Source organism: Aptenodytes patagonicus, chromosome 15, assembly GCF_965638725.1.
Source record: "Aptenodytes patagonicus chromosome 15, bAptPat1.pri.cur, whole genome shotgun sequence".
Lineage (NCBI taxonomy): Eukaryota > Metazoa > Chordata > Aves > Sphenisciformes > Spheniscidae > Aptenodytes > Aptenodytes patagonicus.
Genome location: NC_134963.1, coordinates 2,809,789 through 2,832,000, shown reverse-complemented (window position 1 = coordinate 2,832,000; position 22,212 = coordinate 2,809,789). Strand labels below are relative to the sequence as shown.

General features: G+C 37.9%; 1 protein-coding gene across 12 annotated transcripts in view; it reads left to right on the top strand.

Annotated features, from left to right (window-relative positions):
• Positions 1-22,212, top strand: part of EP400 (E1A binding protein p400) — a 49,976-nt gene that overhangs the window by 18,903 nt on the left and 8,861 nt on the right. For 4 of the 12 annotated variants that reach the window (XM_076353353.1, XM_076353350.1, XM_076353348.1 and 1 more), the window contains 31 exons: positions 210-403; positions 598-775; positions 1,440-1,576; positions 1,960-2,129; positions 2,603-2,777; positions 3,195-3,331; positions 3,957-4,143; positions 5,116-5,282; positions 6,115-6,269; positions 6,808-7,044; positions 8,114-8,278; positions 9,128-9,295; positions 11,327-11,418; positions 12,214-12,512; positions 13,264-13,466; positions 13,568-13,737; positions 13,955-14,151; positions 14,669-14,780; positions 15,488-15,631; positions 15,939-16,097; positions 16,363-16,446; positions 17,050-17,181; positions 17,302-17,346; positions 17,457-17,610; positions 18,051-18,292; positions 18,866-19,039; positions 19,283-19,330; positions 20,347-20,483; positions 21,042-21,098; positions 21,217-21,295; positions 21,864-22,064. In XM_076353353.1, coding sequence (XP_076209468.1) covers positions 210-403; positions 598-775; positions 1,440-1,576; positions 1,960-2,129; positions 2,603-2,777; positions 3,195-3,331; positions 3,957-4,143; positions 5,116-5,282; positions 6,115-6,269; positions 6,808-7,044; positions 8,114-8,278; positions 9,128-9,295; positions 11,327-11,418; positions 12,214-12,512; positions 13,264-13,466; positions 13,568-13,737; positions 13,955-14,151; positions 14,669-14,780; positions 15,488-15,631; positions 15,939-16,097; positions 16,363-16,446; positions 17,050-17,181; positions 17,302-17,346; positions 17,457-17,610; positions 18,051-18,292; positions 18,866-19,039; positions 19,283-19,330; positions 20,347-20,483; positions 21,042-21,098; positions 21,217-21,295; positions 21,864-22,064 — 4,799 coding nt within the window. Of the gene's footprint in view, positions 1-209; positions 404-597; positions 776-1,439; positions 1,577-1,959; positions 2,130-2,602; positions 2,778-3,194; positions 3,332-3,956; positions 4,144-5,115; positions 5,283-6,114; positions 6,270-6,807; positions 7,045-8,113; positions 8,279-9,127; positions 9,300-11,326; positions 11,419-12,213; positions 12,513-13,263; positions 13,467-13,567; positions 13,738-13,954; positions 14,152-14,668; positions 14,781-15,487; positions 15,632-15,938; positions 16,098-16,362; positions 16,447-17,049; positions 17,182-17,301; positions 17,347-17,456; positions 17,611-18,050; positions 18,293-18,865; positions 19,040-19,282; positions 19,331-20,346; positions 20,484-21,041; positions 21,099-21,216; positions 21,296-21,863; positions 22,065-22,212 lie in introns of all 12 variants that reach the window. The other 8 variants (XM_076353357.1, XM_076353358.1, XM_076353356.1 and 5 more) reach the window with 5 other exon arrangements.

Below are 22,212 nucleotides of genomic sequence, written 5' to 3'. Positions count from 1 at the left end.
CTAGCTAGCGTGAACATCCAGAACATGTACGGGATCCTGAGCTTAGGCTGGTTTCATTTTAGCTTGATTAGCTTGAAGATCATGGACTTGTTTTTAAAAGTTAGCTGCCTCCTTTTAGACCCTGGTCTGAATTCTAGCCATCTCAATTCCTTTGTGTAACCGATACTTAAGTTTATTTTAAATGCCAATGTAATTTTTCTCTCTCATAGAAATGGAAGACCGTATCTCTGATAGGGAAAGTCCTCAGAAAGAAGTTGTCCTCATAGACTCCCTTCTCAGCATTGACCAGTACAAGGGTATAGACAGATCAAGTCCTCCAAAGAAGCATATGCGAGACATATCAGAGGTTGCGGCTGCAGCAGAAATGCTGTTACCTAAAGGCAGCTCTAGGATAACAACAGCGGTAAGACTCCCTGTTGTCTGCTACTGTGCATGCTTACTTTTACACAAAGAATGCTTTTTTTCATGATTTCACAGGTTTTAGCAACAAATCACAGTAAATATTTTCTAGTTACTGAACTACAGAATGGTTATGCTTTATGATGTGCTCCGTGAATTTAACTCTGGGAGAAAAGTATCACATCATTCACATTACAGGTAAAATACAATACTCCATCGCTACTGTATGGGCCTCTCAGAGAATATCAAAAGATTGGGCTGGATTGGTTAGCAAAGCTGTACAGGAAGAATCTCAACGGCATTCTGGCAGATGAGGCTGGGCTTGGAAAAACAGTACAAATTATCGCCTTTTTTGCCCACTTGGCTTGTAATGAAGGTAAGTTCATTTGCCTAACAATTTTAGACAGGCACTGGGCCAGCACTATCTTTGTGAATTGTAGCCTAGGGTCACATTTTTTTCTGCTGAACTGTATCAGACTTTAGTTAATGCACAGAGTAAGATTATATCAGAAAAACTTTCTCAGATTGTGTGACATAGGGGCACCTTCTTATCAAGTATACTGTTTGATCAATCTGCTGTTACCTTCTAGGTGATAAAATTCTTCTGAAGCCTAGTTTATTAGTATAAAAAAGGCTTACATGTTGTTTAATGACCAGATGGCCACAGATAATTAAATTCAAGGAGTAAATATGAACAGTTAGACAAGTGTGTCTTGTATTATCTCAGATATTACTAATAGTGGTGTTGTAGTCAGGATGGTTTAAGAATGTAAGTAAGGCAAAGCTTGTGGAGGTAGTATCTCTTATTCAAGCAGTTGATGTAGTTGAAGGAAAAATAGCTATTAGGTGCACAAGGGGTACTTGAGGTCTGAAAAATAATAAAGAATAGATTAGTCATTAAAATGCCTCTGTTGTTACTGGATCTCAATTTTAATGATTAATTTAGTGCACTGCACTTAAAAAATCAGAGGAGAATATAAGCCACATGAATTGTCAGGAGTCTCTTTCTGCTGTTAACTGCTATGTTTCCCCTTCTGTAGGTAACTGGGGCCCTCACCTTGTTGTTGTACGGAGCTGTAACATACTGAAATGGGAGCTGGAATTGAAACGCTGGTGCCCAGGGTTGAAAATACTTCTCTACTTTGGCAGCCAAAGGGAACTTAGGGCAAAAAGACAGGTACTGTATTTCGCGACTCTTACACTGTTGTATTCAGCATTTTAGATGGCAAGACTCTTCCTTTAACCTGCATTTATCTATATGTTCCTTACATCCTGGTGGGATATGAGAAGTTTTTAACTCTACAAGCTGGTTTACAAAGAGTTTCACACCTAACAGTTCTAGATTTTCAAAGGCATTTTTGGAACTCCCTTGGTATTGAGCAGTACATGCAATACTTGACCTGCTTTCTGAACTGACTATAATTCAAAGACCAAGACTGTCTTTCACAGTGCTTTGGGTCATAGCATCTTTCTGTTCTTAGTGAAGAAGTAGCTGGTTGTAAGATACTTGAGGGTTCTGCCATAACTTTTCTGTCTCATCCTCTTTTTCCTTTTCTGTAGGAATGGGCAGAACCCAACAGCTTCAATGTGTGTATCACTTCCTACAAACAGCTGTTCAAAGGCCACCCAGCATTTATGAAAATGCGATGGAAATACTTAATAGTAGATGAGATGCAACAAATAAAGAACATGACTGAGAAACACTGGGAGGCACTTTTCAGTCTCCGCAGGTATGGAGCAGAGAATTGTTTTCCTGCTGGCAGTGGGTTTTTCTCTCTTCATGTCACACAGTTCTCTTTTTAACACAAAACTGATAAAAAACCCTCTTGATTTCGTCTGCCCAAATTCCTATGCAACATGCGCCTACAGAGGTGCCTTTAGTTGAAACAATCAGGATTCAGAGACATGCTTAGGAACTTTTTGTTGCCACTATCGTAACACTATAATTCTTCTTTGCTGATACTCTGTGCTCGCAAACAGATCCCCTTGTATGTCCTGATACTTCCTCTGCAATGAGGAAGCTAGTTTGATGGTATATTCAAGATTAAAAAGATGATTTATCCTAGACTTAATTTTATTAGCACTACTTATTTCTCTGACAAACCTAAAGCTACAGTAAACAGTGTTTGAATATTGGTGTCCTTTTCCTAACGATACTAGCTAAATGCTGTATCGATTAAAAATCTTCTTTTGTTATTCACAGCCAGCATCGTTTGCTTCTGATAGACACTCCTTTGCATAACACATTGATGGAGTTGTGGACCATGGTACATTTTCTGATTCCGGGAATTTCCAGACCTTATCTAGATTTTCCAGTAAAAGCAGCTAATGAGGAGAACCAGGATTATTGCCATAAACTGGTCATCAGGTTACACAGAGTATGTTGTAATTTTTTCTCATCTGTCCTACTACAGTAGTTAAGCTGTTGAGGGGGGTGGGGAGGAAGGGGGGGAAGAAATGAAAAGATGTGGTTCTGCTCGAAATTTCTGGCCTTTCTTAACACTGTTCAGTTCAGACAGAAAGTCCTGCTGAAAGCAAGGGTTTCTGCTACCAGAATAGTATGGAGATTGCTTTTAAAAAAAGTAATACAAGGCTCAGATTTTGAAGCATAACATGCAGAAATTAAAGAACAAATTAATGCCTATACAACTGTGTGCGTAGCAATATGATTGTATATGGCATATGAGGTTTATCACATGAAATGCGTTAGGTGTGAACAGGTTTAGCTTCCTGTTCTAAAACTGCATCTTTGAAGTGAGAAAAATTTTTTTCCCCTTAATTATGAAATGTTTCAGATGATTCAGCCATTTATTTTGCGAAGATCAAAGAGAGACGTTGAAAAGCAGCTAACAAAGAAATATGAACATGTGCTAAAGTGTCGTCTTTCTAGTCGACAAAAAGCTATGTATGAAGATGTCATCTTACAACCAGGGTAAGGAGTTAAAACAGTAAATAAAAAATGCTGTCATTTTTGGTGCTTAAGCAAGATGATAAATGATTGTCACAGTTGGAAGTGTTTCAGTTTTTTTTTTCTGAAATTTTCCATTATGACCAGTGAATAGAATGTGATTACATTGTAAACTAAAATTACAGGCAAGTGATGCTATGGGCCTGATGAAAAACATGCATTTACCTCTGGAACCTAAAAATCAAGTTGTAATGGTCAGGTTTGCTGCTATTTTGTTTTAAGATTTGTCTCTAATGAGTGGTTCTTTATTTCTTAAAGCCCAAAGTGTTTCTCCTCCCACCCACCCATTTACCTGTGCTGTGACATCAAGTGGTTATTGATAGGTGCAGGGATGAAACAGAAACAAAGCAGGTAGAGGGTAGGGAGCTGGTTGGATCGTATTTGACTGTAAGGTAGCACTGGTCCTTAAGTTTCATGTTTCCAACTTTACATTTGGTACACTGCTCTAGAAAGACCTAGGTAAAATCTGAGCTTGTTTTAAGACCTTTGCATAACATACTGCATTGCACATTCTCACCTTGCTGATTTAGGGACATCTCCATAAAAGCTGTAGTTAAATTAATGTATTTCTGTGTAAATTGTTTGGTAGAACCCAAGAAGCCCTCAAAAGTGGACACTTCATCAGTGTCCTGCATGTCCTGATGCAGCTGCAACGGATCTGTAATCACCCTGATCTGATAAACCCCCGGCTTTCAAGTACCTCTTATGTATCAGAAACACTGGAATACAGAACTGCATCTCTGGTACTGAGTGCCCTAGAAAGGGATATTTGGAAGGTGAGTAGAAAAGTAAACTACTTTTTCTCTCTTAGTGCCCTTGTAGAATTTCAGTACTTAACATTGTTTTCTTATACATCATAAGTCTACCTGAAGTTTATAAATAGAAGGAATTCACTATTCCATGACTGTGCCTACCAAGTGCGTACTTGCTGCATCTCTTTTTTGTATTAGTAGTTTGAGCTTTTCAAGTGGTTTGTAATCGGTAATTTTTCATCAACTACTTGGTCAAAGAGAAATTAGCTTTGCTTTCATCATACTCATGTTTGCAGGAATTCTCCAACACTGAAAACACTCTGGGTAGCACAGTGCTTATTTACGGCACTCTGTAATTTTCTTTCTGCTTTCAGTAGCTAAAGGAGAGCAAGACTTACTCTTTTTCACATAAGAGTAGACACTGATTCAATGACTAAATTAGTACACTTCTGTCAATCTATCTGAAGTACCAGTATTTGTGTTATCATTAAAGAAGTGATCCCCCTCTTTGAGATAATCAAAGGAAATAATTGCATTAGAGAGAAGTATGAGTAATGGAGCAGATGAGATTATCTTTTTGGTTGGTCTTATTTCCGTCCTTCATATTTTTCTACTCCTAAATTATATGTGTGCCTTTAGTTTGGCATTTGAGCTCAATAGTTAACAAACACCTTCTAAGAGTTCTACTTAATTCTTTAGAAATTACGGTATATGAAGAACTGTTAAATGTGCCTTGCTTTGATTTCCGTAACTGGCTAATGATTTTAATTCTTTTTGTTCTGATGCTGATGCTTAAAATGGTACTGTCAGTTTAAGATGTATTTCCAAGGTTTCTAGACAGTTTTGGCTAATGATTAATAGTTTACTTTTTAAACTTACAGCATTTATTTCCAGTTGAAAAGTAAAATGTAGAAAGTGAATTCGGCATAGAACATAGAGAGGACTTAACTGTTCGGGTCATCACATAAAATAAACCCTATTTTACAATATCCCTAGGAATCAGACCTGTCTCTTTTTGATCTCATTGGAATGGAAAACAAAATGACTCATTATGAAGCACAAATGTTGCCAAAACAGAAGGTTACTAGAAAGTTGATTGAAGAAATCTACAGCTCCCCTCCACCACCAGCTAGGCCCAACCCAGTGAAGCTCAAACCAAGCAGGTAGGTACAACTGTCCTTCTTTTAAGCTAGAATTACAGGAGGAAAACATAGTTTTGTTGCTACATTTACAGAGTTCTGTCTGCATCTCTGGTAACGTGATTCACATACAACCTCAGACTTGACTTTACATTCTATTATTCTGTTGCTTTCTTGTTTGCCCTTGAAAATAGGGTTTCTATTTTAATAGTTTTTTGAGGCATACAGTTCCATTCGAAGTTTATTTATGGATTTCCCATAGTTTTTACTTCACCAGCAGATGAATTTTATTCTTGGGGTCCTTGTTTATGGCAAGTGAGTGTTGTTTTGCAAAATTAGCAAGGAGATAATTCTTTAAGACTAAGCTGGTCCTGCAGTGTTAGCTGTGCTTACAGTGTTATGAGACATACGAAGTTTTATAGCAGTAAATTTTTTTAAGAGTATTTCTCTCCTAGTGATCTCAAAGTAAGGTGGAACTGTTTTTTCTGATGCAAAGGAGCTGCCTGATGACCTGCCGGCATGTTGATGTCTCTCTGAAAGTGATAGGAGAGACCCATTCTTTTTCCAGATACCGGGCTAGACTCTTTAAGCTGTTTGCTGTAATTCTGATGTATCCTGCATTAAACTGGATGCATGGCAATGAAAGTTTTCTTCTTTCCTGGACTTGGCGAAATGACTTTATAGAACGTCCATACGTGAAGTTTGCTGAAGTGATGAGTCTTGCCAGCTTCGGCCATTTGCAAGAGAGATTAGCATCTGATGTGATCAGTTTCTACTTTCCTCGGGTGAAAGAGTTTATTTTTAAAGGCCAAACTGTGATCTTCCCATAGATTTTGACTTTTCGTATTCTTTTCAGGTTGTTTCAACCTGTTCAGTACGGTCAGAAACCTGAGGGCAGGACTGTAGTTTTCCCAAGCACGCAAGTACAACGCACGGTGACCACAGCAACGGTAACTCAACAGGGACAAGTACGAGGAAGATCACCCATAGCTGCGGTGTCTTCAAATCAAGGTAAGAGAGTTAGCGCTAGGTTGGTTACCTTGAACCTCTGCATAGACGATAAAAGTTAGTCTGTTAATAGAACTCCTTTTCCCTCTAGCTTAATGGTCTAGAATACTAATGGCTTAAAAATACCAACAGATTAATTGCCAGTAAATTTCCCCGCTAGTTTCTGCAGTATGATCTGCCAGTATAATGCAAAACTAAGCTTTGTGTAACCTAACTGTTAGCGTATGGAGTAAATATGGCACAGTTGGTATTTCAACCACATGTAATTACATGTGATCACATGTAATGTTCTGTCAAAGATGGGAATTTACAGTGCTTTTGTGTATTGATTTAACGTTTAAACGTTATGCTTTCCAAATATATAATGTTGTAAAAATAGGATGGAGTAAAAGGTGCAGATAGAAATCCCAGTCTGTAAGGACAAACCGTTCCTGTAGCCATTTTAATATCCTGTTGGAAGGTTTCTTTTTAATGCAGGTTGTTTAAAAGAGCGGAGTTAAAACCTCTAACAGCTTGCACAAACAACCCTTATTGATTGCAGCCGCAGCAGCACAGTTTCAGACAACTCAGGCTTCCACCAGTGCTCCAAGACACCAGCCCGCAGCGACCTTCACCACAGCAACTAGCACAGCCAACCCTGTGAAACCGCGGGGCCAGACCTCTGCGCAGGCCTCTCAGCTAGGCCAGGCCCAGCCACAGGCCCCCTCGCACACCATCCAACAGAGTGTGCTGCCTCAGAGGCTGGTACTGACCTCTCAGGCCCAGGCACGGTTGCCTAGTAAGTGGCCTCCCCTTTCAAGGTTTCTCCCACCTTTGTACTACAATGAGGTTAAGTTACTAGGCACCCTAAAATGTGTACAGAATCGTTGTTTTTTTTTCACTCTTCTGATTAGCCTTGCTCAGTACGTTGCTTATGACCAAGGAAAATCGAAAATTGGATAAGAAACAATAGAATTGCTGTGGACATACATTAGCGGTGTCAACTTAATCTCCTATTTCTGCATGTTTCTTCTGCTGGCAAGACTTCCTTCAGACCAAATGTTTTAGCTCTATCCTAATTATTCCTTTCATATTAAACACTAATCCATCTGCTAAAGGCCTCTCGCAGAGAGGAACGTCGCAACTGTTAGGCAGAGAAAAGCGATGAGGCTTTGCTTTAAGGTTGTATGTGCACTGCCTATTAGCATGTGTATAGAGTACTGAGCACTGATGTATTAATTTTATCTCTGGGGTAATGCACTGCCTTTACAAAAGCTAAATTTTCACGCCAATATTTTCTCAATATCGTAAAACTTAATGCTTAAATGCCTCTAACAATTCTGCATTTAAATCACAAAAAGCTTGGTCCTTGTCACTTTAAAGCTTTTTGGTTTGTCTAAGTGCAGATAGCTTAATATAAATCATGTTTCATCAGCAAACTTCAGGCCACTTCAAATGTGTATTTACGGTGCCACGTGTGAATATTTTTGTCTCTTCCTTAAACCTTCATTCGTGCTCTTGAAAAGGCAGTGAAAATCACTTTAATGTCTATACTCGTTCTGTTACAAAGTGTCACATGAGTTTTCAGGTAGCTCTTAACTTTTTTGCTAATGAAAGTGATAACTTCTAAAATGTTGATGTTCTTACCCTTTAAACAATCAGCTTTTTTCCAGTTTGTCCAACAAATATAGAAAGCAATACCTGCTTAACTTTTATATGACACTTTTGATGCACTAAGTATAATTATGCATGGAAGGCGCTTCAGCACCAGTTTACTAACCAAAACTTAGAATTGTGAATATTGAACAACCCACCTCCCACTTTGTTTTTGGGGTTTTTTTTTTAATGCCTGTTTCCCTCCTTAACAGGTGGTGAGGTAGTAAAAATAGCCCAGCTGGCTTCTATAGCAGGAGCACAAGGCAGAATCGCTCAGCCAGAGACCCCTGTAACACTGCAGTTCCAAGGGAACAAGTTCACTTTATCACACAGCCAACTTCGCCAGCTCACTGCAGGGCAACCCTTGCAGTTACAAGGTACTGATTCCAAAACAGGGAGTTTTCCATTACTTCGAATGCTCGCTTTTTGATATGGGCAGCACATTCCTTGTTGCTATATGTTAAGGAGATTTTTCCATCCCTATTGCTTGTATTGTTCTGCTCTACCTGTTTTCTGTGTGAGACAGGGATAACGAGGTAGCTCTGTTTTGAAAAATAAATGCCTATCAAATGAAAGACTTGGTTACTTTCTTTCTCTGTGTTTGTATTTCAAGATTTTATTATTGAATTTGTTTTCACATGTGTGGAATACAGCTAAAGTAAGGTGAGGCATTATTTCAGAATAAACTCCCTGATGAGCAGAAACAGACAAAACTGAGGACGTTCTTGGTTTGTTCTGAAATGGTGTAAATAAGACTTCAAGATCAGTGTGCCTCTGAATTTTGACCCAACTATTACCCTGTGCCTGAATGCTACGATATATTTTGCCCTCAAATTTCCCTTGCTGGTGGTATGTGTGTTGCCAAATTCAGGAGAACCTGGAAATCTTGATTCTCTGTGGCCAGCAAAATAAATAAAGGGAACGCTCACTGAGGATTTTTTGGTTGATTGGATTTCATCCGAATTCCATATAAAATACCTAGATTTAAAATGATACCCTGATACCAACGTGGATCTCCTCTTTAACTATGAAGACTTAGGTGTTTTCCTCCTATTGGATATTATGGAACTTTAAATCAGATTGGTGTAATGAACTTGTCTGGGAAAATTTAACATAGTTTGAAACAGTAATGATCAGTTTGTTAACAGTAGTATCTTTTGCTAGAGAACACTATTTATTCTCCTCCACTCTATCCAGCCTAATTTTTTTTAAATTTTCCATTGCAGGAAGCGTTCTTCAGATTGTTTCAGCACCCGGTCAGCAGTATTTGAGACCTCAGGGTCCGGTTGTCATGCAGACGGTTTCCCAAGCAGGAACTGTTCAGAATGCTCTGAACGCTTTAGGAAACCAGCATCAAGCAGGTGTCCCAACTTCCACAGCAGTGACACAGCAAGGTAGGTTTTTCTAGCCTGAAGAAATATCTCTATCTAAACATTCAATTACTAAGATCACATTGATATCTAACTCCAAATTGTTATAGATCGTAATTCTGTAAGTTGAGTTCAGAAGCAGGTAAACTATGAGGCACATCCTTCCGATTTGTGTGTGATGTGTACTGGAGTCTTAGGTAATTTTTTAGTACAAACTTGGGAGACCATGAAACTGTATTAAATATATAGAATTTTTTTTTTTACCAGTTGTGTCTCAGGTCAGATTTTTGTGGGAAGAAGTGAGTTTGAAATACTGTGTTACTTTTTTTCAAGGAAAGATCAGGGTGATTATTTTTTATACTGACAGAGAATGCCAGCCAGCCAGCAATTCTCTCCATTTTTCCACATTGATTTTGCTTTTATCTAGTTTTCTTTGCTTCTCTATCTAATCAAGCTACTGTTTTCCCTTTCCCTCTGCAAATACTGCTTAGGTGTTTGGTGCCTTGCTGCAAATGTGATCAGTTCCTTGCTTAAAAGCACAATCAAGATGTTGATCAAAAAACTAGAGAAATTGCTGTCTAGGATGCATTTACAACAAAACAGCAGATTGTTAAATGATGATAAATTCAATGCTAGGAGTTCGTTCCCTGGAAATGGCCATCTGCTGTAATTTTTGTCTGGATATAAACCATTCCCTCAAAACAGACTGTTTACTGCTCCCTTTTGATGTATTAATATGCCCTTGAAGTTCATATTTTGACTCTCTGAAGAGTAAACATCTCATCATCAAATGGGGAGAGGAAGCTTCAACAGCCTCCCAGTTGTTGGGAGGTAAAGGATTTCTGTCATAGTTTGGAAGATCTGTGGCTCAAATGTAGTCAGAGCTGGAGGGTGAAACATTACAGGCACTCCTAATATGGCCACAGTTCAGAATGAAAATTGATGTAAGATGTCTACAAAAACTTACGCATCTTACTACTCTCATGACGGTAAAAGAGAGAGCTCCATTAAAAGCACTAATAACTATTGTTTCCAATTGATGAAAGAAAACTTTATTATTGTTGCTGTTCATCTTTGGAGGAAGAGGTAAAGCATATTGAAAATACTTATTTTGACTTTCTGAATTTTGGAATTTATTTGGCATTTTATCCATTGCTTTGGGTGACTGGAAACTATAATTGCTGGGCTCACGTGTAGCTGTGTAGTAAAATTGGATTTATACTGGCTATCTGTATTAGCTTGTTCATAATAAAAATGCGGAAAGGCAAAGCTTGAACCTCTGCATACTCCTTGGAGTCTATTATTCTTAATGTAAGGGCTAGCACCTGCTTGTTAACTTGAATGCAATTCTTCATGGGTGTATTGACTCGCCACTAAATACAGTTTCACAGTGACTAGTGGAGGGTTGTACTGCTTTTCTAGTACAAATAATCAGTGCTGATGAGCAACGCATTCTGGCTGAGATAGAAACCTATATATCCTATCAAGAACATAACTGCTACACGGTGTCTGTCGTCTGCTGGTACATGAAGGGTATTACTGTAGTTTCGATTAGTTTACTTGTGTGTGATGTTCTCACAGGTTAGTTAGCTGCCTGGGAAAACATCTGCTAGCAGCTGAATTCATAAGAATGCTACTGTGAGGTTTCATCAACTTGTAGATATACTGAATTCATACGTTTTCTGAAAAATCTTAGATGATTTGTTTGAGATAAATTAGAACAATCTTTTCCTGATTTACAGTCTAACTTCTAAATGTTAATACCTATTGCACTATACATGACATTTTGAGTAAACTACGAATGCAGCAGGTCTTTGTGCAAAGCAAAGTAAAATTCCATTGATCTGTCTTGGATTTTTGTGAAAACAGGTGGTGTAAATATCTGTCAGATATCTGATGTATAACAAAGTACAAATTTGCAATACCCCATGGACATTTAGACTAAAAATTTGTCTGCAATTATGATGTGTTACAGCTATGAAATGTCTACTTAGTGAAAATAATGAAACCAAATCTTCAGAAGAATAAATATATAAATACAAGGTTTATCCTCAGTTTGTATTCCAGGTAGAAGTGCGGTTACTAATTTGTCATCTGGTGACATGGGAGCAGTGTTAAAACCAGCACCTACACATGGACAATCGCAGGTACTTAATTTTTATTTTCTTATGGAAACACAACTTTTCAGGATTGAGACAAAGCCCATGTAACGGCTGGAAGCTATAATTTACAAAGCTGGAATTAATTAGGAACTTTGATTACAGATGAGGTAAAAAAACCTAACTTTTGTCAGTGTTTCAGGTTGACAGATCTGATGCATTTTCATCTATAATCCATAGTTTAAAATAAATTCTGGTGTATAAAAGCAGCTAACAGCTTTCTTGTGCTTTGATAGCAGACAGGTTCTTAAAACTGTAATATATCATAATTATGTAGTAATGCTTAAATAAAGGAATCATAAGATTTTCTGTGTGTTTTGAACACAAAGGCAATTGGGCAAATGTTTATAGGCTTCTAATCTTAACAAGTTTTTAGAAAAGATACTCAAGCAACCTATAAAGCATAGGGAAACATCAAGTGTATGTTAAACTGTGCGGGAACCTGCACCTTATCAATATTGATGTGTTAATTGAAATATCCCAAATATAAATGATACATTTTGTTTTATTTCCAAAACTATGAAAATGTACTCTAAACAAAGCAAGAAATACTAACCTAAGGTGGAATTGACTTTTTAATGTGAATTGAATTTAGCTGTAGTCTTCAAATTTTGTCCAAAATTTACACGTTTTGTGATTGGTCTAAGTAGTTGTTATAATCTAGGATGTTGGTGGTATGAGGCACGCAGTACTCTGATCCTGATAGCTTCAGTCTAAAGAAACTCAAATTCCTAAGTGATTGTGATGAGCAGCAAATGTTTTTTTCAACTTTTCTTTGCAAAGGAAACATATGAAGAAAAGAACCGGCTTTTGAAGGAGCGCCTGGACAGAATATTTTCTGGCAATGAGCGCCGTTGTTCGCGGGCCCCAATGTATGGCAGAGACTTGCTGAGTGTTTGTTCTTTGACTGGTGAAAGAAAGCCCTCTCAGCTGTCTTCCAGTGAAGACAACAGTTGGAGGTGGGCTGGCTTTGTGAACTGTTGCCTTTCTTCAAGTGCCTCTGGAGGCCCAAGTAATCCATTGCAAGAAATGATCCTGACTTTGGTTCAGCAACAAGAATCTCTAAAGGATGCTGTTAACAGGTAATGTGTGACTCTGCCTTGTAAGCCTTTACCACATTTAGTTATTTCTTAAACTTTCCTTTTCAAAAAAGCTTTAAAACCTTGTTTCTGTTCGTGAGCTTGTTTGGTTTAGACTGACTTATTTAGCAGTAAATGATGTGCAGTATGAACATAAAAATAACAGTCACTTCTGTTTCTTTTAGGATCTTTATAATAAGAGTTTTCAGTGCCACATTCCTAATTTCAAGCCCAAATTCAGCTGACCATACTTCAGCTTACATTCTTATGCTTTGGATTTACTTCTGAGTAGGTACCTCTTAGAGCCAACCAACAAGAGTTAAGACACAGATGTAGGCAGAAGCTAGTTTGGCTAAAGCTGACATTTAGTGGATTGTGTGCAGAGGAATAGCTGCAATTTTCTAGAAATATGAAATGCAGTTAGAAGAACTCAAACTTTTTTGAATTGCTTTTAGTAAGTTTGGTATGATGGGTGTTTCTTGTGTTTGAGCTCCAGTGACTGAATACAGTGGTCACAGTGCAAACACCTTAGCAGAAGCTATCATCAAAGCAGACAAACCAAAACAAAACAGTAAAGGGAGGTAGAGAATATTAACACTTTGAAGGTGTGCAGCACTTACTAAGTCACTTTAACAAAGTGGTTAGATAATAGTGTAAAATTACATGGTTGACAGGCTGAAAATTACTGCTGCAGATGATCATTTTGTATGTAGCTTTTTAAACTGGTATTCCCTTGTTTTCATGCTTTTCACAGGGCTCTCTTCGTATTGCCAGCTGCAGTTGCTGCTCCCCCATGTTTGTATGTAGCAAATCCTCCCCCTTCATATAGTCACAGATTGAAACTCCTTAAGCACAGTCTTAAGCAGAAGGCAGCTCCACACTTGCATCAGTTGCAACAGATTACAACTCCTCACTTGCTGCAGTTCCCTGACCTCCGGCTGGTGCAGTATGACTCAGGTAAAGGAGACCATTTGGTGATAATATTTCGGTAATTTCCTGTTTCACAGGAATGGAATGTCTGTATAAAATGACTATTTGTTTTCTTGTTTGAAATATAGGAAAATTAGAAGCTCTTGCTGTCTTGCTTCAAAAGTTGAAATCTGAAGGGCGCCGTGTGCTGATTTTGTCACAGATGATTCTGATGTTGGACATACTGGAATTGTTCCTGAATTTCCATTTCCTCACATTTGTGAGGATTGATGAATATGCTAACCATGAACAGCGGCAGGTAAGTTTGCCCTAACGGTTGTCCACTGGCACAGCAATATGTGCTGCTCGGGCTTTTATACACTATGGCAGGGGAAGGAAATTTGCCTTGCTTCTTACTCATCTTGAAACACCAGACTTGTTTTTGTCTGTTTTTTATTAGGCTATAGTGAATTTGTTTTGGTATTTTATTTTGGTGTGTGGTTTATTTCCTCCTTGCTTTTATTCTGTTTATGTAGGAGCTGATGAAAATTTTCAACAGAGACAAGCGCATTTTCTGTGCCATCCTTTCCTCTCACAGTCGCTCCACCGGAGTCAATCTTGTTGAGGCAGACACCGTTGTGTTCTATGACAATGATCTAAACCCAGTGATGGATGCAAAAGCTCAGGAATGGTGTGACAGAATTGGGAGATGTAAAGATATCCATATATACAGGTGATTGTTACAGATCAACGACAGCTCTTTAACATGCTTTAATGTAAGGTTAATTCAGATAGTGCTGCTCTGTATGATCTGAAATAAAGTGGAAACAGTGCTGAAAACTTCACCTCACTTCAATAAAAAAGATGCCAGGTTATCATATGAAAACGTGGTCTTTCTTAACACCAGTTGTAATTAATGAATCGTACTTGCATGGTTTTGTCTGTTAGTTTACATGGAATTTTTTAAGTGAGGTGTTTTTTGAATTTTTTAAAAAATTTATTTATTTTTTTTAAATTACACTAATTGTTAAAAGAAGGCTTTAAAGTAGAGGTGTTAGTATGTGTTTGGTTCTGGGCCTGTACCAGAACTAAAAAACCCCCCACAAACCACCACATTTTAAGAGTTCAGTGTTATTCTCTAAGGGCAATTTCTCTTTTTGTTTCTGAAAGCTGTTTTGGAAATGACTTATCAGATTTCCATTCTTTTCTCTTTCTTTCTTTTTTTTTTTTCTTTTTTTTTTTTTTTTTAGGCTTGTCAGTGGTAATTCTGTAGAAGAGAAGCTTTTGAAAAACGGCACAAAGGACTTGATCAGAGAAGTAGCTGCTCAGGGAAATGACTATTCAATGGCCTTTTTAACACAGGTAAGTTAATATTCAAAACACCTGTGTTTCAGTGTTTTAATAAAATCAAGCATCTGTGTTAGGGTGTTTAATGAGAGTTTAGTAGAAATCTGTTTGGGCTAGAATTGATAGGTGAGCATATTGGATTTCATGATGGCTTGAACTTAGGGCCACGTTCTCTCAAATACTGTCTATCTGCTTTTGTTCCGTTACTTGCATAGTGATGCACAGGCGTCACCTATGTAACTTAATGTATTCTGGTTTCTTGCACCCTGCTGCAAAATTCTGCAGAGCTTGTAAGGATGAAGGTTTCGGCAACTTTCAAAACACGAAATAGAAAGTGTGGGTATTCAGCGAGATAGGCTCTGAGTTGCTGCTCTGCAGATGCAGAAGAAGGTGACTGCCCTGATGAAGCTAATCCATCCCCTTTCGGCACTCCCAGTATGGTGGTGCAGGATGAGACAGTGTGTATTTCTGACTTTCCTGTATATGAACTGTTAACGCTTTATTCTACTCTGACCTACAGGAGAAAGTTACAGAAGAGAAAACGGACAATTTTCCAGAACTAATAGATAGAGGTTTATTTTTTCTTTAGTCAGTCCATAGTTTATGAGGTGACTTGAACCTGAGCTAATTCAAAGTTATATAAAAAAAATAAAATGGTCCTGAAAGCTGAATGTACTTCTCTTTTTTTTTTTTTTTTTTTTTTTTTCCTTCTACTTACCAAGCAAACGATTCAGGAATTGTTTGAGGTTCATTCTCCTATGGAGGATTCTGGGTTTAGAGTGAAAGCAGAAGAATTTGTAGTACTTTCTCAAGAGCCATCTCCAGCAGAAAATATTTCACCTAAAGTTGCAAGACCATTCATAGAGGTAATTATTAACACATACATTAAAAATACAGCTGTGCAACATTAGTATTAAACAGCTGCCTTATCTTTTTTTATTTAGGTAAATTCTATCAATCTCTTTTCCTGCTAGTTTTATGTTGTTTTGTCATTTTCCTTGTAACAAAACTTCCAAAAGCCCACAGTTGAGTTTTATACTTTCTGGGGACTGTTTCTCTTGCCTCAGCAGAGACTTATTCTGGAAATTTGTGTTGGATTTCAGTGAACTTCTTATGGGTTTCTTTCCGTATTTTTGAAGTCTTCATTATTTTTAAAATATGTCTTTCTGAAAGGCCCTCAACAGTATTGAACAAGAGGATGAGGAGTCAAATGATCACATACGAGAAATAGGACCTGAGTCAAGCATTGAACCCTTAATCACAGAGCTCTGCGAGACGAAATACAATGAAGAGCCTTCACAGCTGCAGGAGTTAGTTGCTGTTGTGGATCAGGTACCATGACTTTCCATGAATATTTGGTTAAAAAGTAATGTTTAGTTCAAATATTTCAATTTCTTTGCAGTCTGGCCTTAAAGCAACTTTGTCTATGGGATTGATACTCCTATTAAATGGATGGGAAATCTTCTACTGACTTAAGATGTTAAATCATCAGAAAGGGAGATGAGTTTTAAGGAGAGCTCTGATACACTCTCCTTCAGTTAACATTTCTTTTATTTTCCTCAATGCTAACTTTTTTTTCCTTGATACGTTCTCTCAGCTGACTCCAATTGAGAAGTATGCTTTGAATTATTTAGAGCTCTTCCATGTTTCAGTTGATGAGCATGAGCCACGGCTGAATGAGGTAAACCAACAAATCTTTCTTTTCTATGTTGTTCTGTCACAGTATGTACAAGCAGGTTTATATTTTCGATGTGAAGTGAAGTTTCTCCAGTGACGTGGAATATATTGTAGGTGCTTCTGTGATCTTCTCTTGCTGTACTTTATGAACACCGGAATGCCTTAGAGAGAGCTTATTATTTTGGGATTCTCTTGGTTTAAGCAGGTGTCAGTTCTTAATTTCTTTTTTTATAAAATGGGAATGACATTCTTCAGCACAGTTCAGCAAATATTTGTCGTACTCCATTGATAGGGGAAAAAATTTCATAAATTTCAATGAGCCTGCTTATTTGGGTAAAGGAGCTGTGTTCTGATTGTCTTTGGTTGTTTAACTGAAATTCTGAATTTGCTTTATTTCGAGGGTTTAAAGGGGTTTAAAGACCCTCAACAGAGACCAAAAAATCTCTTCTAAATGATTGTGAAAGTATCTGTTAAGAAATTGCTGTAAGATTTCTGTGCCTGAAAATGTCAAAGTTTAAGGAGTTTGTCCATAAAAATACAAATCGATAACTATTAATTCAGTGTCTGTTACTGCATAAAGTTTATAAGGAGTCTGACTTTCATCTAGATGGAATTGAAAACTGCAAAGAAAGCATGGGAAGTCCAGCATATGAAGGAGTTAAAGGAAAAAGAGCAAAAAATGCTTTGGGAGGATGAAGAGGAACTTCTAACGTACACTCGGGAGGATGCATACAACAAAGTAATTCCTGATTAGTCTCGTTTTTCTTAATAGTGTATTTCCTAACAATTATTCTGAGAATACCGTTTCCTTCAGGGTTCAGTTGGATCATTTGAACTGTATTCTCTTTTTGCTGTGTAGGAATATGTCTATGAAGGTCCAGATGGACAAACCGAAATAATGCCAGTAAGTAAAAGTAACACCAGGCAGCCTAAATAGGTTTTTTATTTTTTGAAACATAAAGATCAGTGCAGAGTAGTTAATATTGCAACAACTACAAATTTTGTTCTGTGCAGCTTTGGACTCCTCCCACTCCACCTCAGGATGACAATGATATCTACATTGATTCTGTTATGTGCCTGATGTATGATACCACCCCTATTCCAGAATCAAAGTTGCCTCCAGTGTATGTCAGGAAGGAACGTAAACGACACAAAACAGATCCATCTGGTAAGTGTTTGTTCAAAACTTCTGAGATTTATTGCTGAAAGTTAAAAAAATCAGGGGATTTTTCATACCTCCTACATGTCTGGTCCAGTAAAGATCAAATTTGCAGATTTGAAGAGATGAAAATTCTTGTCTCACCGTGGTCTTGAAGCAATAGGATCACTGGAAGCCCCAGTTCTTACAGTGCGTTTTTCTATTTAGACATATAGGTGTTTTTAAAAGGACAATTTTAGAAAACAGGCATTCTACTATGTGAGTTAGGACAAGGCTGATCTTACTTCATACCAGGATCCGGTTAGTTACTGACAGTACGCTTTTAAGAGGCAGTGGGGAATACTCTGTACACGCGTAGGAGCATTTTGCAGCTGTAAGTAGCAGAAGAGTCAAAGAATGGTAGTAACTATTTACCAAGAATGTTTGGTGGTTTTTTTTTTTGGTCTTAGCTGCAGGTAGGAAGAAAAAGCAACGTCATGGAGAGACAGTTATTCCACCTCGTTCTCTTTTTGATCGAGCAACTCCAGGAATGTTGAAAATGCGCCGAGAGGGCAAAGAGCAAAAGAAAAACATCTTGTTGAAACAACAAACGCAGTTTGCAAAGCCTTTGCCAACTCTTGTCAAACCAGCTGCTGAGGCTGGACAGGATAATCCAGAGTGGTTGATCAGTGAAGACTGGGCACTTCTGCAGGTCAGATGATACCTGCACTTTCTGCTGTTATTATTTATTGTATTTTATTGTATTTTTGCATCTAGTTTCAGAAATGGCTCTTTCTGCACTTTATCTCTTCAAGGTTATTTCTAATTCTTAGTGGTTAGTTTGGCATTTTGCTGACGTAACTCAGAACAGATTGCCTATCATTTGTGTTCCTCTGAGGATAAATTAAAGGTTAAACTACAGAATGCATGATTAAGTCCTATATTTGTTGTAGAGACCACTTACTGTTATGTGCCAGATTAGCTGTGCTGGCTGAACGTTGGGTAGTGCAGCTAAGGTTCTCCCCACCTTCGAGAAGAGAGCAGCACTTGAATGGCAGCTCTCTGTTCCTCTTACACCAGTCTCCACGTGTTTTCTTGCACGTCAGTCTGCGTAATAGCATTTTATGCTTGCTTATTCTCTGTGAACGTAGGTGAAGCCGTAGCCTGAGCCCTAAGCTATCTGTGTCACTGTAGTAAAGGTGTGTGGACACATGCAGATAAGGGTAGGTTTGGAAGATTGGAATGATTTGTCATCTGAAGCTTTTGTACCTTTTATCTATTGTAGGCAGTGAAGCAGCTGCTGGAGCTTCCTTTAAATCTTGCTGTTGTATCGCCAGCACACACTCCCAATTGGGACCTTGTTAGTGATGTTGTTAACTCATGCAGCAGAGTCTATCGCTCACCAAAACAATGCCGAAACAGATACGAAAATGTCATTATTCCAAGGGAAGAAGGAAAGGTGAGTTTACGTAGAATGATGCGTCTTTTTTTACCTTAAGTTTGTAGAGTTTTTTTCCCTTATCTCCGTAAACACTTTGTTTTTTGTTAAATGTTTCAACAGTGTAAATAAATAACTTTTAAAAGATTATAAAATTATCCTCATCAGGATTTCCACTTATTTTATGTGATTTCTTTGAAAAGAAAAAGCACCTGAACAAAATCTTCCACAAAAGATCATCTAACTTTCCTTCTTATTTTACAGCTAATGTACGAAGCTAATCCTAAAAAGAAGACAAAAAGTATTTATAAGGTGTGCATTGGTATTCTTTCAAAATCAAATCTAGACACTGTGGTATTTAGCAGCAATGGAGGTGGGCAGATAATTCATATGAGATCCATGTTGAGTGTTACTTGAGTTCTGAAACATCAATTAAAATTCCAAATTTATTTTTCCTTTCTTTGTTGATACAGTGGATTGACACCAGACTTCAGCTTTTGGATTTGGTAGATAAATTTTAAATCATGCAAGAAGTTTGTGATTTCACTTAAACTGTAGTGGGTATTTTTCCACCTAACAACCACCATGTAACTTATCCTGATTATTATGATGGTACATAAGATCTGTAAGAATGTACTTCATGCTAGGGTCTAAGTGGATTACAAATACATAGTGAATTTAATGCTTGAAGCACCTTTTAGTAAATGAGGATGATAGTACGCTACAGAAACAAAAACAAATTCCATGATTATAAACAACTTCTTCCAAACATACAGCAATTTAGTGACAGAACTGGGTAGAGAATCTAGAACTTCTGACTGTAGTCCCATTCTCTGACTAATAAGCAGGTTTGTCCCTGACTGGCAGTTTCTACTTAGGAGAAGCCAAATGTTAGAATGGCATGGTGTGTTGGATGTTAACATAGCTTTGTTGGGAGAGCAGTGCAGTGATGGTTTTATTATATTATGTGTGCGCTATGCATAACTATAAACTAATGGGCTCTTGGTTTGGGTACTGAATTAAACTTGCAAAATCTAAACTAAAGCAAAGATTCTTTTTCAAATTAGAGTTTGCCATTTTGTACATCCCCAAGTGCTGATGCCAGTGTGACCGTGAGAACTGCTCCTTATTTTGCTCTTTCTTTATATATTTCCCATAGAGTTTTGTGTAACAGTAAGTTATCAGTGACACGAGGCAGAAACCAGTCTGTGATAGATATGTTGGAGTACGTTTTTAAATAATCTACAAGCGCACCATGTGTTTATACATAGACAAAAGGCCATGTGGGTGTGTTCGCAATTGAAAGTTGGTTTGTTTTCATTTTTTAGACTAAAAACAGTCGCCCACTTCGTACCAATCAGATCTATGCTCAAGATGAGGGTGCCACCCACACGCAACTTTATACTAATCATTTTGAGATGATGAAAATGATTGCAGGGAAAAGAAGTCCACCTATCAAACCTCTGTAAGTTTAACTGGGATCATTTGATCTCCCTGTCACCACAGATCTTCTGGAAACTGTGTTCTGAATTGCTCTCGCAACTGAGTATTATTTTACGCTCGTTTCAAACCGCCGTTTTGTTTCTCTGGTTTTGATCTCTTTGCTTGTGTCCTGGCATTCTGTTATTGGAACACCTTCATATTTCATGTGTTTGGGTTAGCTTTTACTCACTGCATGAATTTGTTTTGCGTGATTAAGAGCAGAAGAGCACTCAGTTGTTTTTTTTTTAATCTACTTTATAAACTACACTTTCCATTTGCCTGAATTGTAAACATTTTGATGTCTATGCCGTTTAGTAGTACGTTGTTTTCTATGTATATTCCTGCAGTAACTTTTTTTTGATTCATTTAATATTTACTCTGAGTCTTTCTTAAAATGTCTGTCTGTATGCAGGCTCCAGTACTGGTGGGAATATCATGAAAACTTCACCAAAACTGCGGTGTCATCCACTAAAATATGTGAAATTAAATATTGTTTTAAAGTTTTTTCTGTCTCTAGTAATACAGTTTTGCTCAATTTCAGACTTGGCATGAATCCTTTCCAGAAGAATCCAAAGCATGCATCAGTGCTTGCAGAAAGGTGGGCACTCTCTGTCTTAAAGGAGTTATAAATTGCATAAAAGTGCTTTTTTTTTCTTTTTTAACTTTCAGCTATTTATTTTTAACAATTGTGTGCTTTGTCTTATGATTGTTTATAGTGGAATCAACTATGATAAGCCGCTTCCTCCAATTCAAGTTGCATCCCTCCGAGCAGAACGTATTGCAAAAGAGAAAAAGGTACGGTCTCCATCTCAGCTATACATATAATGACTTCAGTAATTAAAAAAATTAGACAACAGAGGAAGTACGAGAAAAGCTGCCTCCTGGGAAAGGTTTGGCGGTACAGTGGATGTTACGGGCAGCTGCAAATTGTTCATGTACTAGGATTAGATATCCAAGGTCCAAAGTGGGACCTTTCCTCGGGCCTGTATGTTACACTCATTGTTTAGAAGCATCTTTTTGGAAAACGTACTAAAACCATGTAAAAATCTTGTTTTATTCTTGACCCTTCTGTAGCCTCCTTTCTTATGTTATTCAGAAAGAGATACTTGTCCTTGCTTATTGTTGGCAAATTGCTTGTTGTGCTTTGCTATAGCTTGTAGTTTGAAACTAGTTAGGTCATGTAACTTGTAGTTATAGTTACAGTGAAGACAGCTTTGTATGCTGTCTCTGCACACACATATATATTACATGCTTAGAATTAAAGGGGTTTTGTTTGTCGTTTGGTTTTGTTTTTAAAAAAATACATCCTGATTGTTACATGCACTGTTTTGAAGACGATGAAGCTCACACTTTGATTTCCTAGGCTTTGGCTGAACAGCAGAGGGCACAGCAGCAGACAGGTCCACAGTCTCAGCAGCAGCAAGCTGGCCAGCAGCAAGCTCAGCAACCAGCTGTACAGCAAGCACAAGCCCAACCTCAGCCGCAGGCTCAGGCACAGGTAGTTCAGCAGCCGCAGGCAGTAGTGCAGACTGCAGTAACTACTGTGGCCAACACAGCAGTATTGGTAAGAAAGGGAGGGCTTGGTGCCTCTGATGTAGTAACTTCAGTTCTTCTGTGTGTACCATATTTGCGTGGTTTTATTTTCTCTGGAAAGTGAGAATTTTAGGTCAGTGTAGTGAGGTAAAAACTATTTTTCTCCTTTTTTTTTTCTT